A 17,800-nucleotide genomic window follows, 5' to 3' on the forward strand; every position below is an offset into this window, starting at 1 on the left:
GTAGCCTGCAGCCAATTTTGCAAATAAAATTCTATTGGAAAACAGCCACACTCCTTTGTTTGCATATAGTCTATAGCTGCTTTCACACTATAACAACACAGTTGAATAGTTGTGACTGAGACCATATAGCCCAACAAGCTGAAAATCATTATTATCTGGCTCTTTAGGAAAAAATACTTTGCTGACCTTGACTTATAGTGAATAAAAAAAAAAACCCAATTGTAAATTACATCTATCTTGGAACTTCTCAAGTGAACTCTTAGCACCTGCTGGAAAGTCATGGCTTTAGCCTCTATGTCCTAACTGGGACTCTAAAAGCTGTACTTATGGAGTCCTTAGAAAAGATACTGACTCCTGTGGGACATAGGGTTTCTAAGCCAAGGTGGGCACTGCCCACTGATGTGGATCTGTTATCCCTGCGGGCACTACCCACTGATGTGAATCTGTTATCCTTGCAACTGAGCTGTTACTTGAGGGGCTGCAGTCACTCCATGGACTGCTGCTGGGACTCTCATGGAAGAGGAAGACATGAAGAGCCTGCAGGCATGCTGTTTTCTATCTGATACCCTTGGATCTGAATGACAACTGTAGAACATTTGGATCTTGAGTGTTTGACTGTCTAAGAAGAGCCCCTTGGGTGCTGCAGTTTCTTTGATACACTTTGCTTATCATGTAACAGGCACTTGTTTATAATGTTAGAAACACTCAGGACTATGCATTTGACAGGTGGCTTCTGTATCTCCAAATCGTACCTTTAGGTCCTCTTGCTCCATCGATTCCTGAAAATCCAGGGGGACCTGGAGAACCTGGCTCACCCTGACAGTTTAATGAAACAAAAGGCCTTAATCAGATTTCAAATACAAATGGCACATGCACGACACGATCCAGTTGTAATTTTCTGTAACTAATTCGGTTTTTGTACTTTGCAGTGGTAATGAAAGTTGAAATGCATTGCAAGTCTCCCACTACTTGGATCTAGTTTTTCAAAGTTGATATAGTGCCTCCAGAATTAGAGTTCTCAATAGCAACTGGTAGCATCCCATTCTCTACACTTGGTTGTGAAACAGTAATTGTGTTACTAATTTGAATTTTAAATTACAAATAAACAAGTTGATACTAAATAAAATAGTATTATAAGTCATAGCAAATGAAAGACTTTAAAAATCCATTTCATTCCAAAAGATGGATAGTGAGTTATGCATTTTCCAGAAGTATAATGTTGGCTACTACACATATTGTACCTCCTGGATTCTCAAAGGATATTTCACTCATGGTTGTGAAGACTAAATATATTTAAAGCAAAATCTGTGATATCTGAAACTGGAAGACTTTAAAGAGAGGATTTGGGTGATTTTTCAGGACGACTTTCATTCCAGTAAACCAGTGGTCATGAGGCAAGTCTTCGTGGGTGGTTTAAACCAGGCTGGGGGATAGCGATTACGTGCCTTGGTCCTCTATTTTAGGGGAACCAGGCAGGTGCACTGGTCAGAAATGTTAGTTTCATTGTGGCCTTCTAGAAGGCTCTGTTTTCTCCTTGGGCTACACCTTACATTCTAAAAGCCAGTGAAAGGGCAATGGTATATATGCTGGCAAATTATAGCCCCTTACGGACATCCTAAGAGTGGAAAGGTTTTATCTCTCCCCCCACAAAGCACTAGCACCTTACCTGGTCACCTGGAAGTCCTGGAAAACCAATGAACCCTCTTAGCCCAGTTGAGCCTGGAGGGCCTGGGGGTCCAGGAGGCCCTGGCTGACCTTTCTCACCAGGTTCCCCTCTGTGAAATCCAGGTGGTCCATATCTTCCTGGCTCTCCTCTTCTCCCTTGCATCCCGGGTGTTCCTTTATCACCTGATGAAGTTGGAAGTATTAAGGTCTCTGCTGAAATTTTGAGCTAGGTAATAGTTAGGCTGAGGGACTTCATCCTACTTTTAGGAGATAAAGCCAAAGGTTATTGAGGATTCTGATTCCCGCCCCAAGCCGCTTCCTGATCATTTCTGGTTTCAGTGACTTCACTGATGAAAGAAGCTGCCTGAGAACATCTAAGGACTATCAGAGGTGGGAGGGAGCACACAGGATTATTTGCTTCAACTGCTTATTTTACAAATGAAGAAGCACTTACCCAGAAAAGTTAAAATATTTACCCTCTAACAACTAGCTGAGAGATGAGCACCTCATGCAGATTAAGTCTGACCTTGGAGGAGCACACAAACGGGGTTGTCAAAAATCCTCGCTCTGCAATGTTTCTGTGGACCGTTAGCATGGGCATTGGGGCGTCTGTTAGAAAGGCAGGATCCCTGGCTGCTCCAGAGCTGCTGAATCAGAATCTGCATTTTAACAAGCTCTCCAGGTGATTAATGTGCTGAAGTTTGAGAGGCACTGGTCATAATGACTTGAACAGTCATTGTGCTATTCACTTTAAAATCAATTACCAAACCTGAAACCAGTAGTTTTTGTATAGCTCAGGTTGATCCTAGTTTAGAATATCCAAATCTAGGAATACACAGGAACTTCAGCTAAGTTTTAGCATGGAGAAGCAAAAAATGTACCACAAGGTTTATTTGTATCTAAAAAATGGCCTTTTCTCGTGGTGGCTCACACCTGTAATCCAGCACTTTGGGAGGCCAAGGCGGGTGGATCACCAGGAGTTTGAGACCAGCCTGGCCAACATGGTAAAACTCACGTCTCTACTAAAAATACAAAAATTAGTCAGGTGTGGTGGCATGCACCTGTAATTCCAGCTACTCGGGAGGCTGAGGCAGGAGAATCGCTTGAACCCAGGAGGCAGAGGTTGCAATGAGCTGAGATGGTGCCACTGCACTCCAGCCTGGGTGACAAGAGCGAAATTCCATCTCAAAAAAAAAAAAAAAAAGGCCTTTTCTAATCTCTGTTATTGGGGAAAGTTGCCTACACATGTGATCTGTAAGGATGTCAACTTATTTGATATGGTTGAAAACTCTAAGTGTTTACCTCTTTCTCCTGGGAATCCATCATCTCCAGGAGGCCCAGGTTCCCCGGGTTTTCCCTTTTTGGAAATGATAGCCATTTCTCCTTCATCTCCAGGAGGTCCTATGGCTCCTATAGATATTAATTATGCAAGAACAAAACGAACAGGAACATCGCACACATAATTCATCTGTTACCACATTTCACTCCCAAATTACAAATTCCCACTTAACCTACGAAGCTGTATTTATGTAGATCACAAAACATCACCATCGTTGGCTGATTTCCTAAAGGAAGGTCAGTCATCTTTTACATTCCTGACCCCACTTGTCCAGTCACAGAGTCTGGTGTACCGGGAGTGCTCACTGAATGTTTGCCAAATTCAGCCAAACTGGTCTGGGTCTTCACTGAGGTTAAGACAGATTTGAAAAGTTCCAGTCTACAAAAAAAGTCGCTTTGTGCTATAAAGTTTGAATTTACCCATCTCATATTTCCAGTTCCATGTCTCCTCCTAGCCATCCTCTCTTACTTTCCTTGTATTGAAAGAACAGACACTTATCTCAATGTGGCACTCCTCACAGTGACTTCCGAAAGGTAGGAAGGACGTAGTGTACTTCTGCCTGATTTTGTAAACACTGCCCAGCTATAGCAGTGTGCAGGCGTGGGCTCCTACCAGCTTGACGAGTGCCAATTACCACAATTCAAGAACCCTGCAAGCCAGTTGTTAAACCATTGCTAACTTTAAATCAGCCATGGCAGGAGTATTTACAGTGTGGCACTCAGCAAACACTAAAAACCACAGTGCTTTTTTTTTTTTTTTTATTTCAAAGAACTAGTTTACTAGCCCATCACTGGCATTAGTCCAAATTTTAATTTTTAGTGGGATAATTGTATAGTAGCATAATAGCACAGCAAACATCACTTATCTAAGCTAGCAAAGAGTGACTCTTTGGTTCCGTGATTCTACATAATGTACAAGTTAGTAAAACAAAAAATTGTGGTAGAATCAATCAACTAAGAAAAGGTAATTTTAATACAATATGAGGCTACTTGCCCAAAAGGCCTTAAGGGCAAAAATCCTTGGGTCTGAAAATTGTCAATCATTTTTTTCTCAACACTGGAAAGGAAATATTATCTTCACCCATTAGTGCCCCAGAACTAAGAAGTGGGAGTAAACATTTAACAGGGATGAGGACATAATATTTAAACCATTGCTCTCAAAAACTTATTTTTCATAGTAAAGAAAATTTTTTTTTTGGAGACGGAGTCTCGCTCTGTCACCCAGGCTGGAGTGCAGTGGCGCAATCTCGGCTCACTGCAAGCTCTGCCTCCCAGGTTCACACCATTCTCCTGCCTCAGCCTACTGAGTAGCTGGGACTACAGGTGCCCGCCCACACGCCTGGCTAATTTTTTGTAGTTTTAGTAGAGACAGGGTTTCACCATGTTAGCCAGGATGGTCTCGATCTCCTAACCTTGTGATCCACCCACCTCGGCCTCCCAAAGTGCTGGGATTACAGGCGTGAGCCACCGCGCCCGGACAGAAAACATTTTTTTCAAATGAAACTTGGGGAAACTCTACTTGTGGCCCAGATGAAAGTGGACTCATGGTAGTTCAGAGGTTGGTAAACTGCAGCCCATGGGCCAAATCCCTTCTGCTGTCAGTTCTGTCAGCACATGAGATGCAAATGGTTTTTACACTGTGAAATGGTTGAGGGGTAAATCTCAAAAACAAGGTAATATTTCATGGTGTGAAAATTATATGAAATTCAAACCTTAGTATCCATAAATACCATCTTATTGAAAATTTTATTTTATGTTTGTTTCTGTGTTGTCTATGTCTGCTTTCATGCTACCAAAGCAGACTTGAGTCACTGTGACAGAGACCAGAAGGCCTGCAAAGCCCGAAATTGTTATTACTGTGCTTTTTACAGGAAGAGCTTACTAGCCTCTGTTCTAACTGAAACAGAGGTTGGAGAACAAGAGGCTCCCTTCCCAAAAGGTGAGAAAGTTCTCTGAAACCTAGAAGCTATAAATCGGTGCCTTAAGAACTACTTGTTAGGCCGGGCGCGGTGGCTCACTCCTGTAATCCCAGCACTTTGGGAGGCCGGGGAGGGTGGATCACAAGGTCAGGAGATCGAGACCATCCTGGCTAACACGGTGAAACCCTGTCTCTATTAAAACTACAAAAAATTAGCCGGGCGTGGTGGCAGGCACCTGTAGTCCCAGCTACTCGGGAGACTGAGGCAGGAGAATAGCGTGAACCCGGGAGGCGGAGCTTGCAGTGAGCCGAGATCGCGCCACTGCACTCCAGCATGGGTGACAGAGCGAGACTCCGTCTCAAAAAAAAAAAAGAACCACTTGTTAATTACTTTTCAATTAATAAAGCAGTTCATATGCCATGTATATGTAATAAGATTAAAAGGTAAAGAAAATGAATTTTGTTTAAAAATCTAAAACAAACACCATACAACTGAAAGGAAGAGGAATCCAAGCTTCAGAAAGGTCCTGTTTTATATTTCAGAGATCACATTTCTAGGTTTGGATCAAATACCAGAAACAAACGCATGTTGCATGGCTGCATTTTATTTACCTTTGGCCCCTCTCACTCCCCGGTCTCCGGGAAAGCCAGACATGCCCTTCTCGCCGGGTTCTCCCTTTGTGCCAGGACATCCCTCTGCACCAGGCTTTCCTCGTTCTCCGGGAAAACCTGGGAAACCAGGCAGCCCCCGGGGTCCTGGTGAAATGAGAGCATAAAGTTTTAGGAAAATATTTTATTATTTATTTACTTTTTCAGCAGGGGGAGGTGGACAGAGTCTCACTCCGTCACCCAGGCTGAAGGGCAGTGGCACCACCTCGGCTCGTTGCTACCTCTGCCTCCCAAGTTCAAGTGATTCTCCTCCCTTGGCCTCCCAAGTAGCTGGGATTACAGGCGTGAGCCACCGCACTTGACTAATTTTTGTATTTTTAGTACAGATGGAGTTTCACCATGTTGGCCAGGCTGGTCTCAAACTCCTAGCCTCAAGTGATCCACCCGCCTCAGCCTCCCGAAATGCTGGGATTATAGGTGTGAGCCACTGTGCCCGGCCCTAGGAAAGACTAGTATGATTCTTATATATTGTGTTCCTGTAGTTCATCTACAGATGCAAACTCCCGCCTAATGCTGAGTTTGTATTCAAAGTAAACAACAATTGTCAACCTCACTGTGCTTAATAGCTGGGCTCGGTTGGGCACAGTGGCTCAGACCTGTAATCCTGGCACTATGGAGACCAAGACAGGAGGATCCCTGAGGCCAGGATTTCAAGATCAGCCTGGGTAAAACAGGGAGATCCTCTCTCCTAGGAAAAAAAAAAAAAAAATTAGCCAGGTGTGGTGGCACATGCCTGTAGTCCTAGACTCACATGTGAGTCTGGCTGAGGTGGGAGGATCACTTGAGCCCAGGAGTTCCAGGCTGCAGTGAGCTATGATCCTGCCACTGCCCTCTAGCCTGGGCTACAGAGCAAGGCTCTGTCCCCCCCAAAAAAAAAAAAAAAAGAAAAGAAAAAAATCCATGCTCTGCTGCCCTGTCCTCAGTTTCCTACGTACAGACCTGAAGTGGGGGCCCTGATGTGTCTGAGTCCTAATCCCCCAACTAGGGGTGGGGATGAGAGTGGGGACCCCATCCAAAATGAAAAGGCACCTTCCCCGACCCTAGGACTTTACTGTGCTACCCAGTCCTCAGGAATTCTGTGGCCCTAACACCTTCAAACCCCTTTTCCCATTGACCAGCACAGAAACATTCTGCCACTGGAAATAACGATGCAGAGGACAAGAGCAAGGGAGGCATCATTAAGGAAAGGACAAAGCCAGACTAACAGTTAACTCTTTTCATGTGGTCATCTGTCCAGTCTTCAGTTGGCAGTGGATTTCATGTTTCTAAGATGGGGGGACATCATGGAAAAGCACTACCTACCTTTTGGACCTGGAGGACCAGGTAGCCCATCATCCCCAAAGGGACCTGGGATTCCTGGGAGGCCCGGGGGACCGTGTGCCCCAGGCCGTCCTGGGAGTCCAGGGAGACCTTTCATTCCAGCTGGCCCAGGAGGCCCCACATCTCCCGGCAGTCCTTTCCCACCTGGAGCACCTAAGACAAACCACAGTGACCACAGTGCGTGAAGGCTGAACACTGGCTTCACACACAGCAGGAAAAACATACAGTAGCTTAAACAATGCATTACACAACAGTAAAGCAATATTTGTTGGCTAAAATAATAGTAGCAACTTTCCATCAATCTAAGAATATATTTTTCTAGATGATATGAATAGAAGGGCAGATCACTTGAGTAAATGTTTCCCAGCAGGGATGAATGAAGATTATAAAAGTATTTTTAATGGAAAACAGAAAGAAAAAACAAACATTGTATTTGTATTTCCTCTTGCTGGAAAGAAACTAACAGAAGAAAACTAAAAAAAGAAAACTTTTTTCCTGAAGCTCTACAGCCGAGCGAACTTCAGTCAGAAGTCAGAGCTGATGTCTAGCGTTGTTGGTGCTAGAAATATGGCTGTAGTGGAAAGTTTTGCCTCAATCTTGTTTTAATTTTTCAAGTGTATATATTACTGCATTTGGATAAAAGCAATGGGATTTAAACAACAGAGTAAACAATGTGAATAGTGAAATGAAGATCATATTGAAAATAGCCCATGCTATGTTCTGAATGTATCCCTCCAAAATTCATATGTTGAAAGTTAATCACCAATGTGATAGTATTAAGAGGTGAAGACCTGGGGAGGTGATTAAGTCATTAGGGCAGAGCCCTCATCAATAAGATTGGTGACCTTATTAAAGAGGTGCAAAAGAGCTGTTTGCCTCCTCCACTTGTGAGGACACAGGAAGGCACACCAGATCTGCTGGCAGCTTGATCTTGGACTTCCCAGCCTCCTGAGCCATAAGAAATAAATTTGTTGTTTATAAATTGCCTAGCTTAAGGTATTTGGTAGAGCAGTGCAAATGGACTAAGACAGCCTCCCTGCACCTTGTATTAGGAGACACTCCGGGGGTTTCTTGTGTTCCTACATCTTGATGGATATGCCAAGAATGCAAGATCCTGATGCTCTTTCTCTGGGAAACTTCTCAAGCTTGTGTTTGCAGCAAGCACCCTTGATAGATGATATAGCACTTTCCTCAATAGGAAAAGCAGACTTTCTCACAGGCTGCTATAAAGCAGTGGTTCCTTGGCTCAGGGCTCCTCCCATATAAAGGAACCCACTGTGTGAGTGGTCTACTGGCCCACTATGTTGCCCCATGAGACTTGGGTGACACAGGGAAATGATGCAAACCAACATGAAACTCATGAGTAATGAAATCCTTTATCTCTGACTCAGCACTCTTGCTTTTGGCGGCATTCATAAAAAAGAAAGAGGGGAGCTTATTTAGTTGTAAGTAGGGTAAGCCCCAGACCCTTTACAGTTCTTGACACTTACCTGGGCTACCTGGATCCCCAGGGAGTCCCGGTTGCCCTGGTATTCCTGGAGCACCTCTTTCACAGGAATGGCCAGGTGGACCTGGGACACCTGGAAACCCAGCATGTCCCTCTCTGCCTTTGGGACCTTTGAGACCTGGGAATCCAGGAATGCCAGCTGGCCCTGAAATGATACAATGCATCCATGACATTTGTGACATAAAACTATACAGATGGCCCATGATGAATTGTTCAGGCATATCAGTACTGGAGGTGAACATTTTCATCCTGAATCAGTGCTCAAATGGGTTAAGTCTTTGAATGGATTTCTTATCATAGACGTAATGAGTTCCTTATGAAGAGAGATTGCATTGCTAAGTGAGTTACTTGATAAGGTTATGTGAACTGCAAAGCTGCCAATGCAAGTAAGAAACCACTTGCTTCTTCCTAATTTTAATTAACCTCTAACTTTGCATCAAGCTTTACACCAAATCTCTACAATATTTACAAACCCAGTTTGTGCTGTATGCATTTGTATTTTATGAAATATTTCATCACTTGCACTCTCAAATTTCTACTTACTGGAAAAACAGTGTCATAATCTTCAGGAAAGAACATCCCCCATCATTCCACACCCTAACCCAAAAATCTACTTTGTTTTCCTATGTTTTCTTTGCATTTTGGTTCACATGTTTACATTTAAAAATAGTAATCACAGTGCAAATTCAGTTGTTGGAGCACTTCAGATTGCATATTAATCTGTAAATGTTTTCCATTTTGTTGCAGTCTTTACAAATATGATTTTAATTGCTAATGACTGGATGATATTTCTTCGAGAGAGAGAGTGCCTGTATGTGTGTGTCTGTCTTTGTTCTTCCCAATTATTCCTCTGCTGTAGATAATACTACGAGAGCATTTTCATATCTATAACTTTCTTCCATTGAACACTTCCCTTAGATACATTTTCACAAGTGAGACAGTCGGATTACTGGGTCATTATTTTTACTGACTTACATCATGTTTCACCTGTTACTTTCCAATTAATTGTTTCTTTGAATATGAATATTTTTATTTACAAACTTCCATACAAGCTCCTTGAGGGTGCTAATTCTCCTCCTCCCCTCCACACGTCCTGTGCTAATGTACTCTAGTGGATGCCTAATAAACATTGGCCCACCCACTTTTAGAAAAGAACCAGAATGTTGTTTGTAAACATCTGGTCTGCAGTCCACATCTTGATCACCATCATCCAAGAGGCCCACTGAAGTTCACATGTGGGGCCCCACCCCAGAAATAATGAATCAGAATTCCTCAGACTGGGGTCCTGAAGACAATAATTTTCATGAGCTGCCCCACCCCTACTTGGTTATTTTTAAGTATATTAAAATCTGAAAAACTCCACTGGGGATCCTGAAGGATCCTTACAGATTTTAGAAAAGGATATGAATCAGTGTCCGGGCCATCTTCCTCTTTTGCATTTGATGCCCTGCCTGCCACCCCAGATGGAATGAAAGTCCCTCTACCCTGTCTTCTATCTGAAGGCAGCTTGCCCTCTAAGCTCAGCTCATGCCCAGCTCTCCCACAGAGTGTTCCCAGATGCCAGCCTACAGCTCCAGCCTCTAAGCTACTCTTCCTCTTTACAATCAGGCCTGCCTACCTTCCACCTGGCAACAGCCCCAGACAGGTTACACAGTCCCTGCTCTTGGCCTTTGCAGCACCAACATACTAGCTGCGGAACCAAACTGAGTTGAATGAACAACAGTGAGCTGCCCTGCATTTGAAAACAACCAATAAAATGCAAGGACAAGGCTGGAGATTCAGGTTATTTGAAATGCAACCAGTACTCCATATGAGGGAAAACACTTGGGTAAACTGTTTATATTCTACATGGCTAAAGCAAAATAATCTAAACATTCTTCAGTGACCTGTTCCAAAACTGAGCCCGCTCTATGCACCAAAAGGACAGCAAAGCCCTCATACCTTCAGCCCCTGGATATCCCGGATCACCTCTGGGTCCTTTTATCCCTGGCACTCCTGAAAGACCCCTCTTTCCCGGGGGTCCCAGGTGACCAAATGCAGGGTCTCCCGGGATTCCTTTCTGACCATTCACTCCTGGTGACCCAGGAGGGCCTGGGGGCCCAACAGGGGAGGACCCCTTTTCACCTCCAAAACCCGGATCTCCTATGTCACCACGAAAACCTATTTAACAACAACAACAAAATTAATGATAACATGTGCAAGTATAGAACAAATACATATAAGACTACTTTGATAAAAATATGTTTCTTAAAAACACAGGGGTATTTACTAAAATTAAAAGCAGTTTAACAGGTAATGTTGTTTTACCACCTTTTGTAGAGAGATAAACTGCACTTTGTGTTTCCTATAAGCCAGTGATGTTTCCCTAATTGCTTTCCTTCTCTGGCAAACATTCTGGCTGGACTGAGTAGTTTCAACAACATAATAGACAAATAATAGCCCATAAATTATGCTTCAAGGTGGAAGGAGGCTTGGCAACTTATAAAATTATAATCTGAAGTTATCACAATATAGCTAAGAGTCTATCAAGAAATAGCATTTCCCTATTATCTAGGGATCCCTGGACCATTTCCTCAGTGAAATCATCCATCAGAAGAAATGTTAAAAAGTTCCTGATAGATACTCCCAAAGCAGAAAGAAAAACAAACATAAAAAACGTCACTGACCAGGTGGACCTGGTATTTCCGATGTTCCTGGTGTGCCAGGTCTGCCTTTATGCCCATCTGAACCGCTCAGCCCAGGGGCACCTTGGGGACCTGGAAACCCCTTTGGACCTAAACAATTACAACAACAAAACACAGACTCAATAAAACAAAATCTAATGTGAACAAAATGAGATTTTTTTTAAGTCTATATTAAGTCCTTTTTGAATATTTCTACTTGATGGAAGTAAGGATGTTGCCTATCCTAATTTACAAAATTGTGTTGTAAGTCATATGATCCAAACGAATGTTTTCTAGGAGTGATTTTCTTAAGGCGCTTTCTCAGAAACCGTCCTGTGAAGGATTCTTCCTGAAAGCCTTTGGAACTTGCGCCACCATTCAGATGATTTTTTTTGGTATCTTCCTATGCTAGGTCTAAAACACAACTATGCAACCATCGTCTGCCCTTGTAGGGATAAAGAGGTTGTGGCCAGTGTCTATCTTGATAAGACAGGATCAGATTAAAGACCAAAATCTATTTCCCTGCATCTTACTGAATTTGCCCTTAAATGAAGTATAGGCAAAAGCACTTGCAAAAAGTAATAGAGAATCTTTTTTTTTTTTTTTTTTTTTGAGAGAGAGAGTCTTGCTCTGTCACCCAGGCTGGAGTGCAGTGGCGCGATCTTGGCTTACTGCAAGCTCCGTCTCACGGGTTCACGCGATTCTCCTGCCTCAGTCTCCCGAGTAGCTGGGACTACAGGCGCCCGCCACCATGCCCGGCTAATTTTTTGTATTTTTAGTAGAGACAGGGTTTCACCATGTTATTCAGGATGGTCTCGATCTCCTGACCTCGTGATCCACCCGCCTTGGCCTCCCAAAGTGCTGGGTTTACAGGCATGAGCCACTGTGCCTGGCCTAGAGAATTTATTTTAAATCTTCTGTGATTTTCTACAAGGAGTTATCTCAGCTAAAATAACATATTAATCATAAACTTCAATGGAGGCACAACTGTCAAATTAAAATTTGAGTAATCACTTCTCTCGGAGTTAAAAGCTGCTGAAAGTAATCAAACTTTTTTTTAATCCACTCATGACCAGTAAAAGTAAAAATGAATGTTCAATCCATCAACCTGCAATTCTCAACTCAGCTGATATGGAATTATATTTCCACACACTCTTGCCATTGACTTGTGGTGGGCAGAGTGTAATTACCTGCCCTTTTACCCAGGGCTTGGTCATGTGACTTGTTTTGGGCAATAGCAAATGAATAACCATGATCCAGTCAGAGGTGTGGAGGGAGCCTGTGAACTGAGCTGGCCCTCTTGCATTTCTGCAATCACATGAGAAAAGCCTGGCCTTGCAATGAGATGCATGTTGCAACCCCAAACCTAACTTGGAGCTCCACTCTAAGCCAACAGAGACCATCTTAGATCAGCTAAACCCAACCAACCTGCAGACCCATAAGATAGAAAATAAGTGTTTGTTGTTGTAGCCCACTGAGATTTTGAGATTATTTACACATTATTGTCATGAAATTTGATGGTAGAGAGAATAATAGTCAGTCATTATTCATACTAGTAATGAATGGGTAGGGAACTCTAAAGAAAGAAGAGTCAGGTAAAATATCTTAGATAGATTTCGGACTTAATTCATCTAAACCTAAGTGACTGATACAAACGAAGTTGTGGCATGAGTGTGCAAACAAGGACAGAGATATTTGAGCATTTTTTACAAATGTTTCTGATCAAATGTTGGTTCTTTTGGAAAGTAAAACAAACTAAAACTTATAATCAATAAACAAATGATCATTTTTCACTCTTGAGGCACAGGAAAGGAAAGAAGATAGTTTTAAAACTTTCAGGCCAGGCGTGGTGGCACACACCTGTAATCCCAGCACTTTGGGAGGCCGAGGTGGGCGGATCACAAGGTCAGGAGTTTGAGACCAGCCTAACCAATATGGTGAAACCCTGTCTCTACTAAAAATACAAAAATTAGCCGGGTGTGGTGGCGGGCACTTGGAGTCCCAGCTAGTTGGGAGACTGAGGCAGGAGAATCGCTTGAACCCAGGAGGCGGAGGTTGCAGTGAGCCAAGATCACACCACTGCACTCCAGCCTGGGAGACAGAGTGAGACTCCATCTCAAAAAAAAAAAAAAAAAAAAAAAAAACCTTTCAAGGGACAGACATTTTAACCGATATGTGAGCAAATCAAGGTAAATTTTGTTGCACAAAAGTTTGAAAAGCCCATCTGGAGTGTTCTCAAACCAACAGACTAGAGACCCAACTACAAATTACTACGAATGCCGTTTTCCCCTATCCACGGTCCCACAAAACTTTGGAAATAATTTTGGAAATGTCCTAACTAGTCAGAGGATTCACTATTGGTTTATCTGTCTTGCTGGTTCTTTTACTCTGGGAAGTATATAAGACAGTAACTTCTCATTGCTAATACCTGGACGTCCGTCAAAACCTGGAGGGCCTTGCCTCCCAGGGTAGGTCACATTGCAAGAAACTGTGTCACCTGGAATGAGAAAAGAAAAGCAACATTCACATAACTGATAGCCCAGTGGAATGTGAGGCTGTCTCAGCGACAACTTGCCCAGGATATGTTTCTATATAGCACATGCAGAAGTCAAAGTAACAGACTCCCAAGTATCATCGGATCACTTGAGCTGCTTTCATACAGAATTTTTAGATTTTTCCTGAAATCTGAATTTCAACCATCAGAAGAGTTCTAAACATAATGAAGAAAAGAAAGATATTGATTCTAAAAAGTATAAGTTTCAATAATCTAGAAAAACAATGTAGATGATAAAAATGAAATGGAGATGAACTACGTGGATAGTAGATAATAATAATGTAATGGAGATCTATTATACGCATATCTAACACAATACAATGAGAAGTTTTGATAAATCATGAAATAGCAGTAGGTGTCCAATGCTGAGTTCAGAAAATGTGTCTCTTACTATGAACATGGGGAAATTGTGCACATGAAGAGCCCGGGCTAGATGTGAATAGCTACCATTTACTGAGGGTCAGGTGCTTCAACTATATTGTCTCATTTTTCCTAATGACTTTCGCAATCTAGTAGCATCATCCCCCGTGTTAAAGAAATGTTTGAAGAAAGTTAATAAGTAGTTCAGGGTATGAATCAAAAATTTTCTAGAGAGATATCATCAATAAGACACCAAAGTTTGAGCCTCTCAGTTCCTATCTCCTAAAATGGAATGTTTCTCTTTTATAATAGGAATAATATCTCATAATACATTTCTTTATATGCTGTCAGATCAAAGATATATGAGATGAATAAAAATGACATCAGATTTTATTGGGTTTTAGAGCATGAATTTATACCTTATCAAATACCAAGATACTTGCTTGCCTTTCTATATTATCAAAACAAGAACTAAGGATATTACTTTGTTCTAAAACTTCACAATTAGCAATGTAGCTCAAGATATATCTATCTATCTATCTATCTATCTATCTATATATAAAATAAAAGAAAAAAACTTAAACCTTTTTTGCCACCTTCTTAAGAGTTTTCAGCTATAATCCTGAAAGTCATTTTATTGTTTGAAATTCACATAACTGTAAAATATATTTAAAATACCTTCTTTTTTCTCACTAGAATGCCAGCAAATGGTTTTTCATGGACAATGACAGTTTAAATGACATACTAGTTTTTAAAAATTAAAATATATGGTATTATCTCAAAAGACTATAAAAAATAATTCTATACTTTGCGTGTGTATATATAATATATATACATATATGTAATTTTAATATAGTCAGATTGTGTGAGTTCATACTGAGAAATGAAGGAAAAGCAATTTTGGTATGTCAAATAAATAAAACAACAAAGATATTTTAGTATCCTAAGGATTTACTTTAAATATTGATTGTATTGTAATGCTTTTATTTGTTCAACAAGGTATAAGGTTTGAAGAGTGCCTGGATGAAATTTTATTTAGCTGTTATGCCATAGCTATAACTTTGCCCAGAAGAGACTCATTTTAGCTTCCATGATTTCATGTCACATTCTGCCACAAAAATATTCAAAATTACCTTCCTGGGTGAAAACATCATAAATAAATTTAAAAAGCAGTTCAGGATATGAACAAAAAAATTCTCTAGACAGACAGATATAATCGAGAAAACCCAATCAGAACTTCGACAAATGAAAGACATACTGAGGGAATTACAAAATGCAGTGGAAAGTTTTAACAATAGACTAGAACAAGTAGAAGAAAGAATTTCAGAGTTCAAAGACAAGGCTTTTGAATTAACCCAATCATACAAAAATGAAGAAAAAAAGAAATGAACAAAGTCTCTGAGACATACGGTATTAGTAAAATAGCCAAACCTAAGAATAATTCGTGTTCCTGAGGGAGAAGAAAAAAAGAACTAATTTGAGGGAGCAATTAAGGAAAACTTCCAAGGCCTGGCTACAGATTTAGATATCCAAAGCCAAGAAGCTTAAAGAACTCCTGAAGATCTTCACGGAGCCATGTAGTTATCAGACTATCTAAAGTCAAAATGAAGGCAAGAATTCTAAGAGCAGTGAGACAAATGCCTCAGGTAACTTATAGATGAAAACCTATCAAACTTACAGCAGACTTCTCACAGAAACCTTACAAGCCAAAAGGGATTGGCGTCCTATCTTCAACCTCCTTATACAGAACAACTGTCAACCAAGAATTTCGTATCCTACAAAACTAAATTTCATAAATGAAGGAGAAATAAAGTCATTTTCAGACAAGCAAGTGCTAAGGAAATTTGTCATTACCAAACATAACACTACAAGAAATGCTAAAAGAAATTCTAAACCTTGAAACAAAAGCCTGATATGCACCAAAATAGAACCTCTTGAAGTTTAGAACTCACAGGGCCTATAACACAATAACAAAATAAAAAGAAAACTATCTGGGTAACAATTAACATGATGAAGAGAACAATACCTCACATCTCAATATTCATGTTGAGAGTAAACGCTCCACTTAAAAGATATAGGATGGCAAAATGGACGAAAACATCACAATCCAAATATCTGCTGTCTTTAAGAGGCTCACCTAACACAAAAGTATTCATATAAACTCAAGGTAAAGGGGTAGGAAAATGTATTCCATGCAAATAGAAACCAAAAGCCAGCGGGCATAGCTATTCTTCTATCAGAAAAAAACAGACTTCAAAATAACAACAGTAAAAACAAAAAGACAAAGAAGGTCACTATATAATGATAAAACGATCAATTCAACAAGAAGATACTACAATCCTAAATTTATATGCAACAAACACTGGAGCTTTTAGATTCATAAAACAATTACTGCTAGACCTAAGAAATGAGATAGACAGCAAAACAATAATAGTGGGAGATTTCAATACACCACTGACCGCACTAGACAGATCTTCATGACAGAAAGTCAACAGAGAAACAATGGATGTAAGTGATACTCTAGAGCAAATTTACTTAACAGACATTTACAGAACATTCTTCCCAAGATCTGCAGAATATACATTCTTCTCAGAAGCATGGAACATTCTCCAAGATAGACCATATGGTAGGCCACAAAATAAGTCTCCATAAATTTTTTAAAATTGAAATCATATCAAGTCTCTTCTCAGACCACAGTGGAATAAAACTAGAAATCAACTCCAAAAGGAACCCTCAAAATTATACAAATACACAGAAATTAAAGAATCTGCTCCTGAATGATATCTGGGTTAACAATGAAATCAGGATGGGAATATAAAAATTATTTGAATTGAATGATAATATTGATACAAGTTATCAACACCTTTGGAATACAGCAAAAGCAGTGCTAAGAGGAAAGTTTATAATGCTAAATGCCTACATCAGAAAGTCTGAAAAAGCACAAATTGACAACCTAAAGTCACATCTCAAGGAACTAGAAAAACAAAAGCATACTAAACTTAAAGCTAGAAGAATAAAAGAAATAACAAAGATTAAAGTGAACCAAATGAAATGCAAACCAAAAAAATACGAAATATTAATGAATAAAAAGCTGGTTAAAAAGCTGGTTCCTTGAAAAAATAAACGAAATCAATAGACCATTAGCTAGATTAAACAAGAAGAGAGAAGATCCAAATAAGTTCAATTAGAACTGAAACTGGGGTCATTACAACCAACACCACAGAAATACAAAAGACCATTCAAGACTACCACGGATAACTTCAAGCACACAAACTAGGAAATCTAGAGGAAATGAACAAATTCCTGGAAACATACAATCCTACTAGATTATATCAGGAAGAAATAGAAACCTCGTACAAACCAATAACAAGTGTGAGACTGAATCAGTAATTTTTAAATTCCCAACAAAAAAAAACCCAGGATCAGATGGATTCACGGTAAATTCTACCTAGACATTGAAAGAAAAGAATTGGTACAAATCCTACTGAAACTATTCCAAAAGATTGATAAACAAGGCATCCTCCCAAAATCATTCTATTAAGCTAGTATCATTCTGATACCAAAACAGGAAAAGACACGCGTGCGCGCGCACACACACACACACACACACACACACTACAGACCAATTTCCTTGATGAATATAGATGCAAAAATCCTTAACAAAATACTAGCTAAATGAATTGAACAGCATATCAAAAAGAGAATTCATCATGATCAAGTAGATTTCATCCCAGGGATGCAGGAATGGTTTAATATATGCAAGTCAATAAATGTGATTCACCACATAAACATAATTAAAAACAAAA

General features: G+C 40.5%; 1 protein-coding gene across 1 annotated transcript in view; it reads right to left on the reverse strand.

Moving 5' to 3' along the window:
* The window catches only part of COL4A4 (collagen type IV alpha 4 chain), a 153,921-nt gene that overhangs the window by 45,025 nt on the left and 91,096 nt on the right, over positions 1-17,800 (reverse strand). The window contains exons 26-34 of the mRNA XM_038001450.2: positions 13,509-13,577; positions 11,084-11,191; positions 10,359-10,577; positions 8,401-8,562; positions 6,893-7,063; positions 5,534-5,677; positions 2,968-3,075; positions 1,667-1,848; positions 753-816 (exon numbers count right to left, since the gene is read on the reverse strand). Coding sequence (XP_037857378.2) covers positions 753-816; positions 1,667-1,848; positions 2,968-3,075; positions 5,534-5,677; positions 6,893-7,063; positions 8,401-8,562; positions 10,359-10,577; positions 11,084-11,191; positions 13,509-13,577 — 1,227 coding nt within the window. The remainder of the gene's footprint in view (positions 1-752; positions 817-1,666; positions 1,849-2,967; positions 3,076-5,533; positions 5,678-6,892; positions 7,064-8,400; positions 8,563-10,358; positions 10,578-11,083; positions 11,192-13,508; positions 13,578-17,800) is intronic.

Source organism: Chlorocebus sabaeus, chromosome 10 (assembly GCF_047675955.1).
Source record: "Chlorocebus sabaeus isolate Y175 chromosome 10, mChlSab1.0.hap1, whole genome shotgun sequence".
Taxonomy (NCBI): Eukaryota; Metazoa; Chordata; class Mammalia; order Primates; family Cercopithecidae; genus Chlorocebus; species Chlorocebus sabaeus.